The sequence below is a fragment of the Erpetoichthys calabaricus genome, chromosome 6 (genome assembly GCF_900747795.2).
Source record: "Erpetoichthys calabaricus chromosome 6, fErpCal1.3, whole genome shotgun sequence".
Classification (NCBI taxonomy): Eukaryota; Metazoa; Chordata; class Cladistia; order Polypteriformes; family Polypteridae; genus Erpetoichthys; species Erpetoichthys calabaricus.
The window spans coordinates 112,574,328-112,591,320 of record NC_041399.2 but is presented as its reverse complement, the minus strand read 5'-3'; the positions used below and the strand labels follow the sequence as shown (position 1 = coordinate 112,591,320).

General features: G+C 37.1%; 1 protein-coding gene across 3 annotated transcripts in view; it reads right to left on the bottom strand.

The window, feature by feature from the left end:
* The window catches only part of slc12a7b (solute carrier family 12 member 7b), a 233,137-nt gene that overhangs the window by 85,098 nt on the left and 131,046 nt on the right, over positions 1-16,993 (bottom strand). Inside the window, exon 1 of one of the 3 annotated variants that reach the window (XM_051928818.1) lies at positions 13,883-14,106. The exons of the other annotated variants lie outside the window; for them this stretch is intronic. Coding sequence (XP_051784778.1) covers positions 13,883-13,922 — 40 coding nt within the window. The 5' untranslated portion in view covers positions 13,923-14,106. Of the gene's footprint in view, positions 1-13,882; positions 14,107-16,993 lie in introns of those variants that run through there. 3 annotated transcript variants of the gene reach the window in all.

Below are 16,993 nucleotides of genomic sequence, written 5' to 3'. Positions count from 1 at the left end.
AGATTTTTGGAGTGAGTTGGATGAAGTGATAAACAGTGTACCCAAGGGACAGAACGTGGTGATTAGAGCAGATTTCAATGGGCATGTTGGTGAAGGGAACTGTGGAGATGAGGAGGTGATGGGTAGGTATGGTGTCAAGGAGAGGAATGAAGAAGATCAGAGGATAGTGGATTTTGCCAAAGGATGGACATGGCTGTGGTGAATACGTATTTTAAGAAGAGGGAGGAACATAGGGTTACATACAAGAGTGAAGGAAGATGCACACAGGTAGATTACATCCTACACAGAAGAATTGATCTGAAGGAGATCGAAGACTACAAAGTGGTGGCAGGGGAAAGTGTAGTTAAGCAGCATAGGATGGTGGTATGTAGGATGATGTTGGAGATCAAGAAGAGGAAGAGAGTGTGGGCAGAGCCAAGGATCAAATAGTGGAAGTTGAAAAAGGAAGACTGTAAGGTTGAGTTTATGGAGGAGGTGAGACAGGCACTGGGTGGCATTGAAGACTTACCAGACAGCTGGGAAACTACAGCAGATGTAGTAAGGGTGACAGAAAGAAGGGTGCTTGGCGTGACATCTGGAAAGACGAAGGAGGAAAAGGAGAACTGGTGGTGGAATGAGGAAATATAGGAGAGCATACAGAGGAAGAGGATGGCAAAGAAGAAGTGGAGTCAGAGAAGTCAGAGAGATGCAGAAAGTAGACAAGAGTACAAGGAGATAAGGCGCAAGGTGAAGAGAGAGGTGGTGAAGGCTAAAGAAAAGGCGTATGATGAGTTGTATGAGAGACTGGACACTAAGGAGGGAGAAAAAGACCTGTACTGATTGGCTAGACAGAGGGACTAAGCTGGGAAAGATGTGCAGCAGGTTATGGTGATAAAGGATAAAGATGGAAAAGTACTCACAAGCGAGGAGAGTGTGTTGAGCAGATGGAAAGAGTACTTTGAGAGGCTGATGAATGAAAAGAATGAGAGAGAGAAGAGGTTGGATGATGTGGAGATAGTGAATCAGGAAGTGCAACGGATTAGCAAGGAGGAAGTAAGGACAGCTATGAAAAGGAAGAAGAATGGAAAAGCCATTGGTCCAGATGATATACCTGTGGAAGCATGGAGGTGTTTAGGAGAGATGGCAGTGAAGTTTTTAACCAGATTGTTTAATGGAATCTTGGAAAGTGAGAGGATACCTGAGGAGTGGAGAAGAAGTGTACTGGTGCCAATATTTAAGAATAAGGGGGATGTGCAGAGCTGCAGTAACTACAGGGGAATAAAATTGATGAGCCACAGAATGAAGTTATGGGAAAGAGTAGTGGAAGCTAGGTTAAGAAGTGAGGTGATAATTAGTGAGCAGCAGTATGGTTTCATGCCAAGAAAGAGCACCACATATGCAATGTTTGCTCTGAGGATGTTGATGGAGAAGTTTAGAGAAGGAGTTGCATTGCGTCTTTGTGGACCTGGAGAAAGCATATGACAGGGTGCCTCGAGAGGAGCTGTGGTATTGTATGAGGAAGTCGGGACTGGCAGAGAAGTACATAAGAGTTGTACAGGATATGTATGAGGGAAGTGTGACAGTGGTGAGGTCTGCAGTAGGAGCGACGGATGCATTCAGCGTGGAGGTGGGATTACATAAGGGATCAGCTCTGAGCCCTATCTTATTTGCAATGGTGATGGACAGGTTGACAAACGAGATTAGACAAGGAGTCCCCGTGGACTATGATGTTTGCTGATGACATTGTGATCTGTAGCGATAGTAGGGAGCAGGTTGAGGAGACCCTGGAGAGGTGGAGATATGCTCTAGAGAGGAGAGGAATGAAGGTCAGTAGGAACAAGACAGAATACATGTGTGTAAATGAGAGGGAGGTCTGTGAAATGGTGAAGATGCAGGGAGTAGAGTTGGCGAAAGTGGAGGAGTTTAAATACTTGGGATCAACAGTACAGAGTAATGGGGATTGTGGAAGAGAGGTGAAAAAGAGAGTATAGGCAGGGTGGAATGGGTGGAGAAGAGTGTCAGGAGTAATTTGTGACAGACGGGTATCAGCAAGAGTGAAAGGGAAGGTCTACAGAACGGTAGTGAGTCCAGCTATGTTATATGGGTTGGAGACGGTGGCACTGACCAGAAAGCAGGAGACAGAGCTGGAGGTAGCAGAGTTAAAGATGCTAAGATTTGCACTGGGTGTGACGAGGATGGATAGGATAAGAAATTAGTACATTAGAGGGTCAGCTCAAGTTGGATGGTTGGGAGACAAAGTCAGAGAGGTGAGATTGCGTTGGTTGGACATGTGCAGAGGAGAGATGCTGGGTATATTGGGAGAAGGATGCTAAGGATAGAGCTGCCAGGGAAGAGGAAAAGAGGGAGGCCTAAGCGAAGGTTTATGGATGTGGTGAGAGAGGACATGCAGGTGATTGGTGTAACTGAGCAAGATGCAGAGGACAGAAAGATATGGAAGAAGATTATCCGCTGTGGCAACCCTTAACCCCTAAAAGAAGAAGAAGAAGTAGTAGTTATTTTCATTTCATTCATTTTCATTAATTTTTTTTTTTTTGATGTTTGCCACTTTGTGTCTCTGCCGTTCGCATTGTGAAGAGGGGAGCTGAACGCACATGCTCCTCCGAAACCCCCTCTTAAACAGTGATATAATGGGAAACAAATATGTTTTTTTTTACACCTTCTATTTGCTCAATCAGCTGTTTGCTTGCTTCCTGCTGCTGCTGCGGGCAAGCTGCGTGATCTGCATGTCGCGCTGCGCTTAGAACATTTAAAATCCTGTACAGCAGCTGTCCTTTTGTCTCACTGCCTTGTCTCACAGGACGTTAAAGTGGTTCTGAGAAAATCACGTCTCATCTCCTTCCAAGATTTTTTTTTTTTTTTTTTATAATAGAGAGATGAGATTAAAGATTTAAGACTATAATTTTTCTAAAAAAAATAAAAAACCAAAACTAATATGTTTGTATAATTCATAAAACACACGGTGAGAGTGGTGACTTAGCAAACTTTCCGGTCAGGGTTTAAATTTTGCAGATTGATAGGCCATAATATTAGGCCATAAATATTTTTGTGTAAAAAAAAAAAAAAAATTTAGAATAAGGATTTTACTTTTCTCCTGTTGTTTGTTTACTGCTATTAAAATGGCAAAAAAAGTATGACATGTGAACACAATGTGCACCTACAAAGGGGATTTTTGTCATTTCTCTCACTTTTTTTTTGTTGTCACGGAAATGTTTGGTCACAGTTCATGCTAAAAACAAAACCAAATTATTAGTATCAGCCTATAAATTTTTATATTTTGAAATGATTATGTATTTAATATGATAAATACTTACATACCACGAGTAAGGTTTTTAATCAAAAACAAAAAATAGTACAAAGACAACTCATGCATCATGAGTAAATCAAGTACACTTTAGAGATGCCAAAACAATAGGAACAGCCTATGATATTTACTGATTACTGACAAATAACGTTAAAGCAAATACGCTATTTACAATGACCTTCAAATTACACTAGGTAAAAGTACAAACACTTTATCATAAATAACTATGATGTGAAAATAATGAATAATATCAAAATTTCCAAAGATAACTATAATGTGAAAATAATGAATATGAAAATTACCAAAGTCATTGAAAAATATTCACCCACTGAGCTATTCTCTAATACAGCTTTCTACATTACAGAGTTGTTTATACTGTTATCAGGTGTTACCAAGCATTATAGTAAAATATCTTTAAGAATTTAGCTATTAATTTACATTTTTGATTACAACTCCTCAGTTATATTAAAACATTGCTGCAAATACTATAAATGTAAATACTATAAATGCCTAAAAAAGGATATATGATCATACAACTCAATTTACTATAACAGCTATATTGGCCTCTAATTAAGGTTGACACCAATTTTAAAATCTTGACATATACAGTAAAGTTGTAGGTGACTTACTTTATCTTAAATTATATACTAATGTCAATATGCTGGAGTATCTACATCAATCACAGGATGACCGCCTTCTCAAAATTTCCATTATACATAAAATTGTCCAAGGTTCAGGGTTTATATTTAGTTCTGTTTATATAAGAAAACGTGAAATATGCCTTCTCAGTTGCACCCAGTAAGAGACCGAAATAAAATAAAACAAATAAATAGGGAAAAGACAGGGTAAAACTTAAACGAGAAATTCTAAAATGTTTGAAAAACTGATTCTTTTGTTAATTCTAATAATAGCAGTTTGATAGTAGATTTATTCTACAATAGAATGGGTACATGACATGTTGTATTATTGTAGAAAACATAGCCTTGAACTATATCGCCTCAGGAATGATCTCTATATATTTGAATCAACAAAGAGTTTTCACTTTGTAATAGCATACTCTGTTGTTGTAATGTACTCTAATCAATCCAAAGATCGATGGCAAAGAAAAACGTATTTCTATTCAGTATCTCTACGCTTTTAAGTACATGGCGCATGGTATCTCAAGCTAGATAAATAGAAGGAAGACATAGGCACCTGGGAATGCATTAAAAAAAAAAATTATTTGGAGGGGTTCAAAACATGTAAACATCTTAACGTTCTAAATGAAAATTGCACAGGTGTGTGTGTGTAATTGTAATGTGTTTATATAGGTTGACAATCGTTGTTAAACTTGTCTTTTATATAATTACTAGCAAAATACCCGCGCTTCGCAGCGGAGAAGTAGTGTGTTAAAGAGGTTATGTAAACCCACCCATACAATCAGATTGTGATTCAGACTACGAATGCCGTAAATGTAATTACCCGATCTACATGCTGTCAAATAAATGAACCACACGCCGTGGCGCAATGTTAGGGGCTTCGCCTCTAGCGCTGACGTCCGAGGTTCGATTCCCGTAAGGGAGTGCAGTGTGTGTGTACGCCTGATGAGCCAAGAATTAGAACGAAACACGTGTCGCGTACTCTTTGCATTATTTGACAGTAAACTATTTTCAACTATTCTATGATCTGCTTCTCACAACTGAAGGCACCATGGCTGATGTTAGCTGACTTGCTGGCCAACCATAAGCGTTACCTGGTAGGTAACCACCCATACAATCAGATTGTGATTCAGACTACGAATGCCGTGAATGTAATTACCCCGATCTACATGCTGTCAAATAAACGAACCACACGCCGTGGCGCAATGTTAGGGGCTTCGCCTCTAGCGCGGACGTCCGAGGTTCGATTCCCGTAAGGGAGTGCAGTGAGTGGTTGGCCAGCAAGTCAACGTGGCTCAGAGGTGCATGTGGAGTCTAGCAGAGACGAACGTGAATGACGCCCGGTGTTGTGAGTTGCTGCGTCCAAGTTGGTGGGCGTGACTCTGCGAGTTGTCGTTGTATCCAATGGTCTTAGAGTTGGTGGGCGTGGCTGTCTTGCGTGCTTTCCATGGGTGGCTACTTGTCGGTGCGTGCTTTCCATGGGTGGCTACTTGTCAGCGGCCTAGTGAATTTATATATATATATAATATATATATACCCCTGCTCGCTTCACTCACCCACCCAACAATCCCCACACCCACTCCACAACTACCCCCCCCGGGCGTGCTAAGGAGATGCGGAGGGATCAGCTGCTTGCTTTCTGCTGCCAAGCTGCATGTTCTGCCTTTCGCGCTGCGCGTTGATCATTTAAAAGCCTGTATAGCAGCTGTCCTTTTGTCTCACTGCCTTGTCCCACAGGATGTTAAAGTGTCTCACAGGAAGTCAAAGTGTCTTCCGAGAAAATCACGTATCGACTGAAGATTTTTTAAATTATTTTTTTATTATAATAGAGAGATACACATTTTATATATATATATATATATATATATATATATATATAGTGCTGTGGTCATCACCCCAGTATGAGGTCATGTGTGTACTCTCTGTATTTGGCTGCATTCATACTTTCCTCAATTCTGACCAGTCTCCTTGCTCTTACCACTGCTGCCACCATCACGCTTCATCTAGGGATGGTATTAGGCAGGTGATATGCAATACCTGGCCTTCACCAGACAGTGTTTTGAGTTCTGCCAAAATAATTAAATTTAGCCTCAGACTTATCCTATAAATTGTCAAAAACTTTTTACTTAAGAGTGACTTCCATCTAGCCACTCTACCATAAACGCCCAATTAATGGAGGGTTCCTGACATGGTCATCCTTCCAACAGGTTCTCCATTCACAGCAGAGAACTTGTGAAGCTCTGTTAATGTGAATATTGGGTCACCTGCCTGTCCAAGGCCATTATAGCCAGGTTGCTAAGCTTGGCTGGACTGAAACTCTAGGAAAAATCCTGGTGATTCCAAACATTTTCATTTTCAAAATCATTGAGGACACTATGCTCTTGTTAACACTCAAAGCTTTACAAATGGTTTTATACTTTGTACTGATGAATGCCTCTACACAATTTTTGTGGAGGTCTAAAGAGAGTTCCTTGAACTTCACCGCTCGGTTTTGTACTGACAAGCAGTGTGAATTGTTGGACCTTATATACACAAGTGTGTACCTTTCTGAGCTATGCCACATCAATTTAATTTGCCATAGATGGACTCCAATCAAGTACTAAACACATCAGTATAATTAAAGCAAGCAGGAGTAAAGTACTGAATCAAGGGTCTAGATGCTTATATGAATGAGATTTGTTAGTTTGTTATTTTTAATACATTTGCAAACCATTTGGAAAACAAGTTTTGACTTTATCATTATGTATTATTCAGTGTAGCTTAATGGGCAAAAATTGCAGATGTATCCATATAAAATAAAATCTACAACACACTAAAGTGTGCAGAAAGTGGAGTTGCATGAATACTTTCTGAATCCACTCTAGATAACTTAAGCACCATCAAATTGTTTCTCGAGTAAATATAATTTTGTGCCATAATCAAAAATGCGCTTTTTAAAATATTTAAACTAAGTTATGGGAGATTGCTAAGAATGGAAAGATATTTGACAAATTTTTAATACACAATGCTTGGTTACATGCTACACAGCAATTTTTTAATACTGTTGTTTAAACTTTACACTTTCCCTATAACTTCTAAATAATTCAACTTAAGTATTAAACTTTGCAGTCTTAAGACAACAAATTTAATCTGCAATGTAATATATACAGATGGAAAGATAGCACATTCTGAACAAGGAAAAAAGATTATCTTAAATGCCATTTGCAGAACATGTTTTGGTATGAAACAGAAAACGCTAATTTACTGTGTTTTCTATATTTAAATATTTATCAGTTGATCTTTGTTTGAAGGAAAACCTGTTTTTTGTTGGGTTTAAATCAAATTGAGAAATCCTATGAAAATGTTTTTGTAGGTGTGCTTTAGTTAACAAAACAGGCTTTAGCAGGTTAATCCTGCAATAAACACTAAAGTGACTTCATCAAGTTTGATACGGTAATCAAGTTTTGTCGGTTATCATTATTGACTTTTAAGCCATACAATAAATTTTATTTATATCTTACAACTTCCATTACAGAAACTGACACATTTTGCATGAGTTCAACAAACCATTAACCTGCAAGGAGTATAAAATAAAAACAAACGTATTCTTATGCAAAGCAATAAGTATTACTCACAAACACATCCACTCCTAGCACAACCCTTTAGAATAAGGATATAAAACTGCTGCATCTTGCCCAAACTAGTTTCAGGGGTTTCTTCACATTTCATCGACAACAGTAAGTTTGTGCAGCAAAATAAATCTCACAGAGTATGGGTAGACAAGTGACACATTACTTTTGTCTTCAAGGAAAATTACATTATATCACATTTGCATATGGGTATTAACTATGTAAATTACATCTGTCACAGCCACACCAATGCAACGATATAACCAACTATATATACTTCAGGTCAGTTCCTCCAATAAAAAATAGTTTGTAAAAAAAACCAAAAACTTTTATCTATTGGGTTTTAACAGACACAGTCCTTCTATATCATCCCCTCCTGATTCACTGCTTTCAAAGTAAACGTTTATCAAAAAAAATATTACTTTTAATCCACCATTTTATTAGTACAATAAATAAACCTAGAATACATAGAATAAGCATTGCAACTATATGTTGAGAAAAATTGATAGAGAAGGAATAAAATTAATTCTAAAGTTTTTTATGGACACAGTGAAATCCAAAATGTTCCTAAACAGACAATAAAAACTACTATATGCTTGTGGTGATACTACTGTACAATTAAAGAGATACTAAAATGACCAATTAATCCAACTAAATTGAGAGGGGTCAGAAAGTTGTTTTTTTTGCACTGTAATTTGCAAATTACCTTCTCTTCATCTATAAGCAACGGAGCACTTTATACCTGTTTGAAGAGAGGTTTTCACTTTTTTCCTAAAGCAAACTAAAGCTGCAAGTATTTTTCTTCAAATTCTGTTTATTTAAACTTTCATGTAGGTTCAACTCAATTCACATAATTTTATTTTTGTATACTGCTCTTTACAAGCTTAAAGTACTTACACATATTTACAACTATTAAATATTGACAGAAAATTGCAAAAAATACAATATTTACATAAACACACAAATATCAGTAAATGCACAATGAAACAAAGCAATTTCAATAATTAACAATAGCAAAACATGACCTATAATGTGTATTATCATTATACTTAAGATATAGCCAGTTGACAATTTATCAAGGTTTATGTAAGCAAATGTTTTCTCTTTAGCAAACACAAAATATGACATAAACCAGAAATGTAAAGTTTGGTTCAAATTAACCTGTTGAATTTTCAAACATCACACCTAAATACTATTGGCAGGATAAGCTCATTTAAAGCTACAGTGGTTTATGGAAGGTGGATTGGTAGACTGTGGTAGTTATTACAAACCAAAAATAAGACACGTATGCAAATGCAGGTGTTAAATCAGGAGCCTATTTCCCAGATGCAAAATTATCCTTATTAATTATTAAGTGTACTTGGTACAGGATTTAATATGTTCTTTACTATATTGTTTAGGCTATTCCATATATCAAAGCAAAGATCCATATTAAAAATATTTTGACAGGATAGTAATTCTAGATGTGTTATTTCATGTAGGACTTTTCAACTGACTAATAATTTTTGCTTACTCTTTGCTCTCCTATACACTGAATGGTGCCATGTAATGCCATGAAATCCATCCAGGAAACATAGTAATTGACATTACAGTGTTTTACTTCTCTGCTAAATAATTCATTACCTTGGTAGAAGCATGTCGATAGTTCATAACACTTCGACAGAATTTGAGAAAATGATTATTAGGCATGTGGACATGGGCAAAAGTTCAGTTTGTCCAATCTGTATCGGGAGGAGGAGGACGTTGGGAGCAAGCACTGATACAGCGCGTTGCCGCACCTACCACACGACGAACCACCTCAGGATCCCAAATTAGAACGCAAATGCAGTCGTGCAAATTCGAATTAAATGGAACAGTAAAACCTTGCTTAAGTCAACCATGCGGAGACTGCGGTGGCAGAGAACATGCAGAGGCAGAAATTAAAGCGATTGGCACAATACGAGCCTATCAGAAGATGAGCACATGCAGTCAAAATATCTAGCAGGTGTTTGAGTTTAATGTCATTGTTTGACTTGGCTGGCTAAGCAGGTTGTTTGTTCACTATTCATGTGTAGGAGGCTGAGTGCCGACTTGGATTAGGAATGATCTACGGCTAGGTTGAAGGGTGTGTACGAAAGTCCTCGTCACACAGACACCCACTGTCATTTGATACTGGAGTTCTGTTTTCGTGAACTTGGCTTTCTCTCATTTACTTGACAACTCTGGATTTGCCCGGTTTAAACTGACAATGGTTAACAACTTGTGCATGATGGCATACCATCCACAGCTGGTTTTTGCTTTGCACCAGTTCCCCTACACGTTCAGAAAATAGATCGATACTGTTCTTATTGTTCAGCAGTATACACAATTAGAGTAGCATACAATAACCATAAATAAGAAATTCTTATTTTCAGCGAACCACTTTTTTATACGGCAGCACTGGGACAAGAACCAAATTTGAAAGTGACGCTTTTTTGCATTAACGGCATTACGTAATAAAAAATAATTAAAACGGGCTGGACTGCCACAAAAGATGTACATCCGAATAGTTAGCTGTCGAATAATTAGTCTACTTCTGCTTCGTATTTATATTTTCTTTATTTTTGCACACTGCTAACATACGTCAAAAAAATTCATATCCGTCAAAGAAATTATTATCCAAACACCTAAAAAAGCGAACACAATAATCTGCTGCTGCCCTCATAATTTGCATGTCACGACTTTTAATTTTCTACCATTTGTATTTTCTCCTTAAAGCACAAGCAATTCAAGCAGAATTGTCAGTAAGAGTGAGTGGTGTGGTCAAGTTCAATGAAGAACCATGCAAATCAAAACTGTACACATCTGATCGCTAACTGCGGATGTATAGAAGACTTATTATACATCGTGAACACAAAACTAAAATATGAAATGTAAGAAATGTGTATTGTTCCCACCCTATTAAGTACGCTGAACTTGCAAACAACATTTTGTAGTTGACAGTCTGAACAAAAAAAATGTGTATGGGGCATGTATTTACATACAGACACTCTGCATTATTCTATAATTAAAAGGAGTGAGACAAAAAATACCGTAATTGTTGCAAATATCAATGGCTGTTCTTCTAATGCTTTTATTAGGACTAGGCTCATTGAATATTCTTTAACACAAGGTTTTAGTACTCACTGATAATACTCAATAGACATACTAGAAATTTATAATGATATATACATTGACCTGTTTTCAGGTCAGTATTTACATCATAAGATTATAACCCGTGCACCAGGCACATTCTGTACCTTTATTAAAAATTTTCTTAATTGTTTTTTTTTTCCTAACTGCAATGCAGATATGTCTATCATGGAATTACACACATAAGGCAAAAACCAAGAATATTTGGGATACAAGTACATTTCATAAATAATGTTACTCTTTCCTGCACCATATACTCTACAAAAAAAGGGACCAGTACCAGAATTAAACCCAGATACCCACAACAGTCACTAAAGTTCTAATTACAGTGCCATCATGAGTCAATGTATGTAGTTTGGAGTATTAATTTCTTAGTTATATGCTAGTTTACTGATACCTTCTACTGCTGTATACTACTGCACTTTCAAATAAATTTTACATGATACTATTGCATGCTATGGTACAATAAGTAGCTGCACAAGTACTAAAGAATACCATCTTTTATTTTGAATTGTTTACTTTGTTGCTGCCAACATTTAATTTATGTTTAATTAAAAAAGGCTGCTACACTCTTCACACATAAAACAAAAGGAACAGTTTTATTTTCCATCTAATTATTGGTGCTATATTTCAGTTCCACCTGCAAGAAAAAAATATTGCTCCACAATATATTGTGATAATAGTGACCAAGGAAAAGGCTACTGTACATTTTGACATATATTCTTATTAGAGTTCTTGGTATGCTGGTTATATTATCTGGATGATTTTAAAGCAAAACAAAATAGAAATGGAATCTCTATATCTGTATAAATATAATACTGCTGCTTTTAATATACTGTATATACAGTATAATTTTGTAAACCTGTCAGAGTGTTACCTTACCTCATATATTATTTCAAACTGAAGGTGTTGCTGACATTAAAAGGAACAATTTACTACTTCTGACAAAAAGTGAAAAGCAGAAAAATATGCTATTCTTTCTCTCCTTTTAATAGAAGTGTTTTTGTAAATCTTTTACAAATTACTAAAAAAATTAAATGTTTAAATGTTAACTGGCAGCATCTGAAGTCTTATCACAAATAGAACAAATGAAGGCTAATAAATGTTTATGAGAACAGTACACAACAGTGTTTTATATCTGTGCTACCATCCCTTATAAATAACTAAATAAATATATTCCTGTGCATAGATTTAGGGTCATTCAAAATGAGCACAGACAGAGGTCCACACCTCAGATAATTTCACCTGCTGAAAAGGGCAAATGAAACACTAGAAAATGTGAAAGAATATGGTTTTAAAAATTTTAAATGCATGAGGGTGTTTTGCCAGTCACAACTGAACAACTGAAGGAGACAATGCTTCTTGCCCAAACCGACTTTATCCATTAGAAACCTATGAAATTTACAGTTTATTTTCATTTGCCTTCTATTTCTCATGAGTATCTTACTTTTTGGAACAATTTTCCAAAACGTATACACTTAACTATTTATATACACATATGACCAGTGGTTAAAGCAGAGGGAAGAGACTGGCTGGTGGGCTCTGCAAGCTAAACTGTTTGTCGAAAGGTGGAAGGTATGTCCTACGTATATGGAAGAGCAGTTTTTTTTTCTATTTCTAGGAAGGACACAGTTGTATTTTTTGTATTTTCAGTTTGCCAAACCTACTTATTTTGTGTAACTAGGCAGCAAAAGCCCCCTGCTCACCCCAAGTTTTTTTTATTATAATAGAGAGATGTAAATTGTATCATGGAATGCAACATTTATTTCAGTACTAAAATGTAGCCATCAACTGAATGTGAATAGCTAATATCCGAGTGATTATTATACAATTTGTTAATTTCCTTCTTACACAAGGCCAAAAAATGTAAATTAAATAAGCACAAATATTAATCAAAACACAGTAGAAATTCAGTGATCCTAAATGAGTACAATTTTTGTAAAAATAAAACAAATGCTGAGACATTTTATTTATGGTTTCATATTTGCCAACAAATGAAATACTTTAGGGTGACACAGTGGCGCAGGGGGTAGCACTGCTGCTTCGCAGTTAGGAGACCTGGGTTCGCTTTCCAGGTCTTCCCTGCATGGAGTTTACATGTTCTCCCCGTGTCTGCGTGGGTTTCCACTGGGTACTCCGGTTTCCTCCCACAGTCCAAAGACATGCAGGTTAGGTGAATTGGCAATTCTAAATTGTCCCTAGTGTGTGTGCTTGGTGTGTATGTGTGCCCTGTGGTGGGCTGGCACCCTGCCCAGGGCTTGTTTCCTGCCTTGCGCCCTGTGTTGGCTGGGATTGGCTCCAGTGTGACCCTGTAGTTAGGATATAGCAGGTTGAATAATGGATGGATGGATGAATGAAATCATGAATGAAGTCTGTAAAATTGAAATTGAAGAGGTTTACACCTGCTCATCTTCCTTCTTCAGTGCAAAAAAAAATCTATATTATATATTACATTTTTTAGGGATAATTGTCAATGTTCTGTCTGCTGTTAAATATATGAAGTGTGCATCACACGACCCTATGTGAATCCCATTTGTTTTATGACTCATTTGTCACACTGGTTATGTGCCACTTCTTCAGTAAAATAAAGAAAAATATTCTGATTTTAAATGAAATAAAATGTCTACATTTTTTATTGTTAAAAAGAACAGAAATTAAAAACAAATCTTATGATTGTTATAATGTAGCAAAATGTTTTAAATATAAACATTCCTTTTCAATAACTGAACAGATACTACTGTATATAAAGATTTAACTTGCAAGGTAAAACTCAAAGGCACTGTTGAAAGAAACAGAGTCTATTAAACTAATGGATATTAGTGCTATATATAGAGTAGCACATTAGGATAGAGTCTTACTGCAACTAGTAGCAAGTATTAGAAGCTAAGCTCTCCACTCATCAGTTGTCCGTTTAAAAATAGTTAATTGCAGGAAATGGTGAGAAATACAATGCCTAAATATAAGAAATCTTTTACAAGGCTAAAGACACCAACATGGTGACAGTATTAACAAGATAATTATGTCTGACATATAAATACTGTTACATACAGAAATACTGATAGATCTAAAAAGGGAGTTCAATATTTGCACAGTACAAGTTAATATAACTTGATCATGTCAATACATATATCAGAAAGACAATTTTACTAAAGTTTAAGAGGTGTTAAGAAGTAATATTAACTCACCCATGCATAGTCCACCCTTTCCATCCTCTAGTACACTCATATTGTTAAAAACTAATTATTGCTTAGACAGAAAGTATCCACAAAAAAGAAGAGAATGAAATGAGTTCAGAGAGAGCAAAGCAGGTGTCTCCTTCACTGATCACTGAAAATCCACAAGTAAAAATTATATTTACTAAAAATTAGGAGACCTTATTTTTGCTTCCAAAGGTATGCACACCACAACCTGCAATGTAAGAAACAAGATGTGCATCACCAGCATCAAGACTTGATCTCTGATTGGAGCTGTATGAGGGAGGAGGATCTTCATTTAATTCACTGCAAAACAATTGCCTGGAATGTTAATTCTAATGCCAATTACACATATTTGTTTTAATCATTTATCCTATTTGTTAAGAAACTGAAAATGAATCCTTAATTATAAAAAAAATAATATCTTGTACACAAATTAAAAGATATACAGCTGAAGTATTCAAACTAGAGGGTGGGGCATAAAGATCTCCCACATTTCGAGGGAGAACTGTGCGAGCTGTAGTGGGGGTAGAGAGGTGGGGTAGGTCTCATTCGGTAGGTTAGGCTCTACCATTTTCAGTACCCATTATGTGCTGGACCGGTGAACATCCATGCTTTGTTGTTCAAGTGCATTATAAGAACAACCATTCTGTGATAGTGATGCAGATAGCGTTCAGTGCACGTTTCACGCTCGGTCAAAATGCATCTGTACCAGATTGGAAAAAACAATTTTGCTATGGATTTCTACCTTCGGGCAACTGAGTCCACACTGAAAAGTAAATCACCTGGCAGACCTATGACAGAACATGTGTGGTTTCAACAGGATGGGGCCACAGCTCACACAGCACAACATTCGCTCAGAGTGTTGAGGGAAATGTTCCCTGTGCATTTGGTCTTTTTAAGGGGAGACGTGGGGTGGCCAGCACGGTCACCAGATTTAAGCCCATGTGACTTTTTCCTTTGGGGATACCTAAAGGAAAAGGTTTTCAAACATTGTCCTCAAGGAAAGGATCAGACAGGAAATCAACGCCATTCCGCCTGAGATGACCTGGAGAATAATGGAGAACTTCCAGGAACATCTTCAGCAATGTATTGCCAATGACAGCAGCCATTGGTCTATGATTTTTAAAACCTATTAAAACAAAACTGCTTTTTAGGTACTTTTCAGAAATATATACAATTTGTTTTAGATAGTTTTGTTCATTTTTTATACCCCTTCAAAATGTGGGAGATCTGTATGTCCTACCCTGTATAATAGATGTGTAATAATAAACATGGTAGCAGTAGTCAAAGCAGTTAATTAAAAATACGATGAATGTATGTTAAAGAAAATGAGTGTTTAATGTAGGAATCAATTAGTAACTATTACTGGTCATGTGCTAAAAGTGAAGTACAGAAAATGGGGAAATTTTCCCCTGAAAGAACTTCAAGTGCTCCTATATATAAAAAAAAAACACTTTGTTGTTTTTTTTCTATAATGCGTGTCTTATGTGCTTTGTTTATAATACATGTTTATAATGAATAATATTATATATGTTATAAGTGCATCATAATGAAACAATTCTCTCAAACAAATTATATTACCAAATATCGTATACCTCCATCCATCCATTTTCCAACCCGCTGAATCCGAACACAGGGTCACGGGGGTCTGCTGAAGCCAATCCCAGCCAACACAGGGCACAAGGCAGGAAACAATCCCGGGCAGGGTGCCAACCCTGCCGCAGGACACACACAAACACACCCACACACCAAGCACACACTAGGGCCAATTTAGAATTGCCAATCCACCTAACCTGCATGTCTTTGGACTGTGGGAGGAAACCGGAGCGCCCGGAGGAAACCCACGCAGACACGGGAAGAACATGCAAACTCCACGCAGGGAGGACCCGGGAAGCGAACCCAGGTCCCCAGGTCTCCCAACTGCGAGGCAGCAGCGCTACCCACTGCGCCACCGTGCCGCCCTATCGTATACCTAATTGTTTTAATACTGAATTGCAGTATTAAAACAATTACTGACTGAGCCCTAACAGTACCTGATGACAGCTTATTTACAATGGTACCAACATCTGTTAAAACCTCTGAGTGGTTGAGACTCAGACTTTATTCATTTTGTTTTTTGCACAGAGACACAGTGATACAGAAATCCTAATACTTGGAATGAAACATGAATTTGTAATTACAATTTTGCCAAAGTTGTGAACAGTTACAATCAATTTTACAACAAAGAAATAAAACAGAATCCCCTATATGTGCCCAGTATATCAAGGAATGACAGGCAAGAAGAAATGACTAAAAAGGCTGAGTTAAGCACAATCAGCATAACAGCATTTGGAAAACAAGGAAGTCACTATTGGTGAAATGGTCAGTAACAAAAAGTGCAATGCTTTAGGGATGAATGATGTTACCATTGCAATGATTTAAACTGAATATATTGGTGAATAGTGTTTTTGTGGGAAAAGGGGTTGTTTTAAAAACTTTATTTCTTGAATAAGATGTGGGGCAATGGAGGATACATTTCCAAAACTTTGTGCAACAATGAAAGCCTGCAGTCCACCTTATGAAAACTAACATATAGAACAGAGATTTCCATTTTATGGGGAGACAGAGAACAAAAGCAATCAAAAATAGGGTGGGTTGGTAAAGAAGGTAACAGTTCCATATTTTCTAATGTTTGACAAAACTTGAGCATGCTGATGCCCTATCAAACTCAAGCATCAATGTGGATCAACCATCTATTCAAACCTGGACCAAGAGCTCAGGTACATCTTAACTTGACATCATATTTCAAGAACATACAAAATAAGAGGTCTCAATGGCAAAACAGAGCAGGGAGCACACTTTCCACCATTTAGTGGGAAGGTCCCAACTCTAAATCACAAGGGTGTATGCCTACAGTACAAGTACTATTATTAATCAGACAAAGATATGCCTTGGCCCAACCCCCAGCTAGCCCTGCCTTGTCTAACCTGTTATGGATTATTGCTTGAGAAACAGTCTGTTTGCAAAGCAGGGAAAAGGGAAGCAGGGCACTAATAAAATGAAAAAGGTATACTATTCATTTTAATAAAAACCAAACAAGAATAGAGATAATGGGAGCAG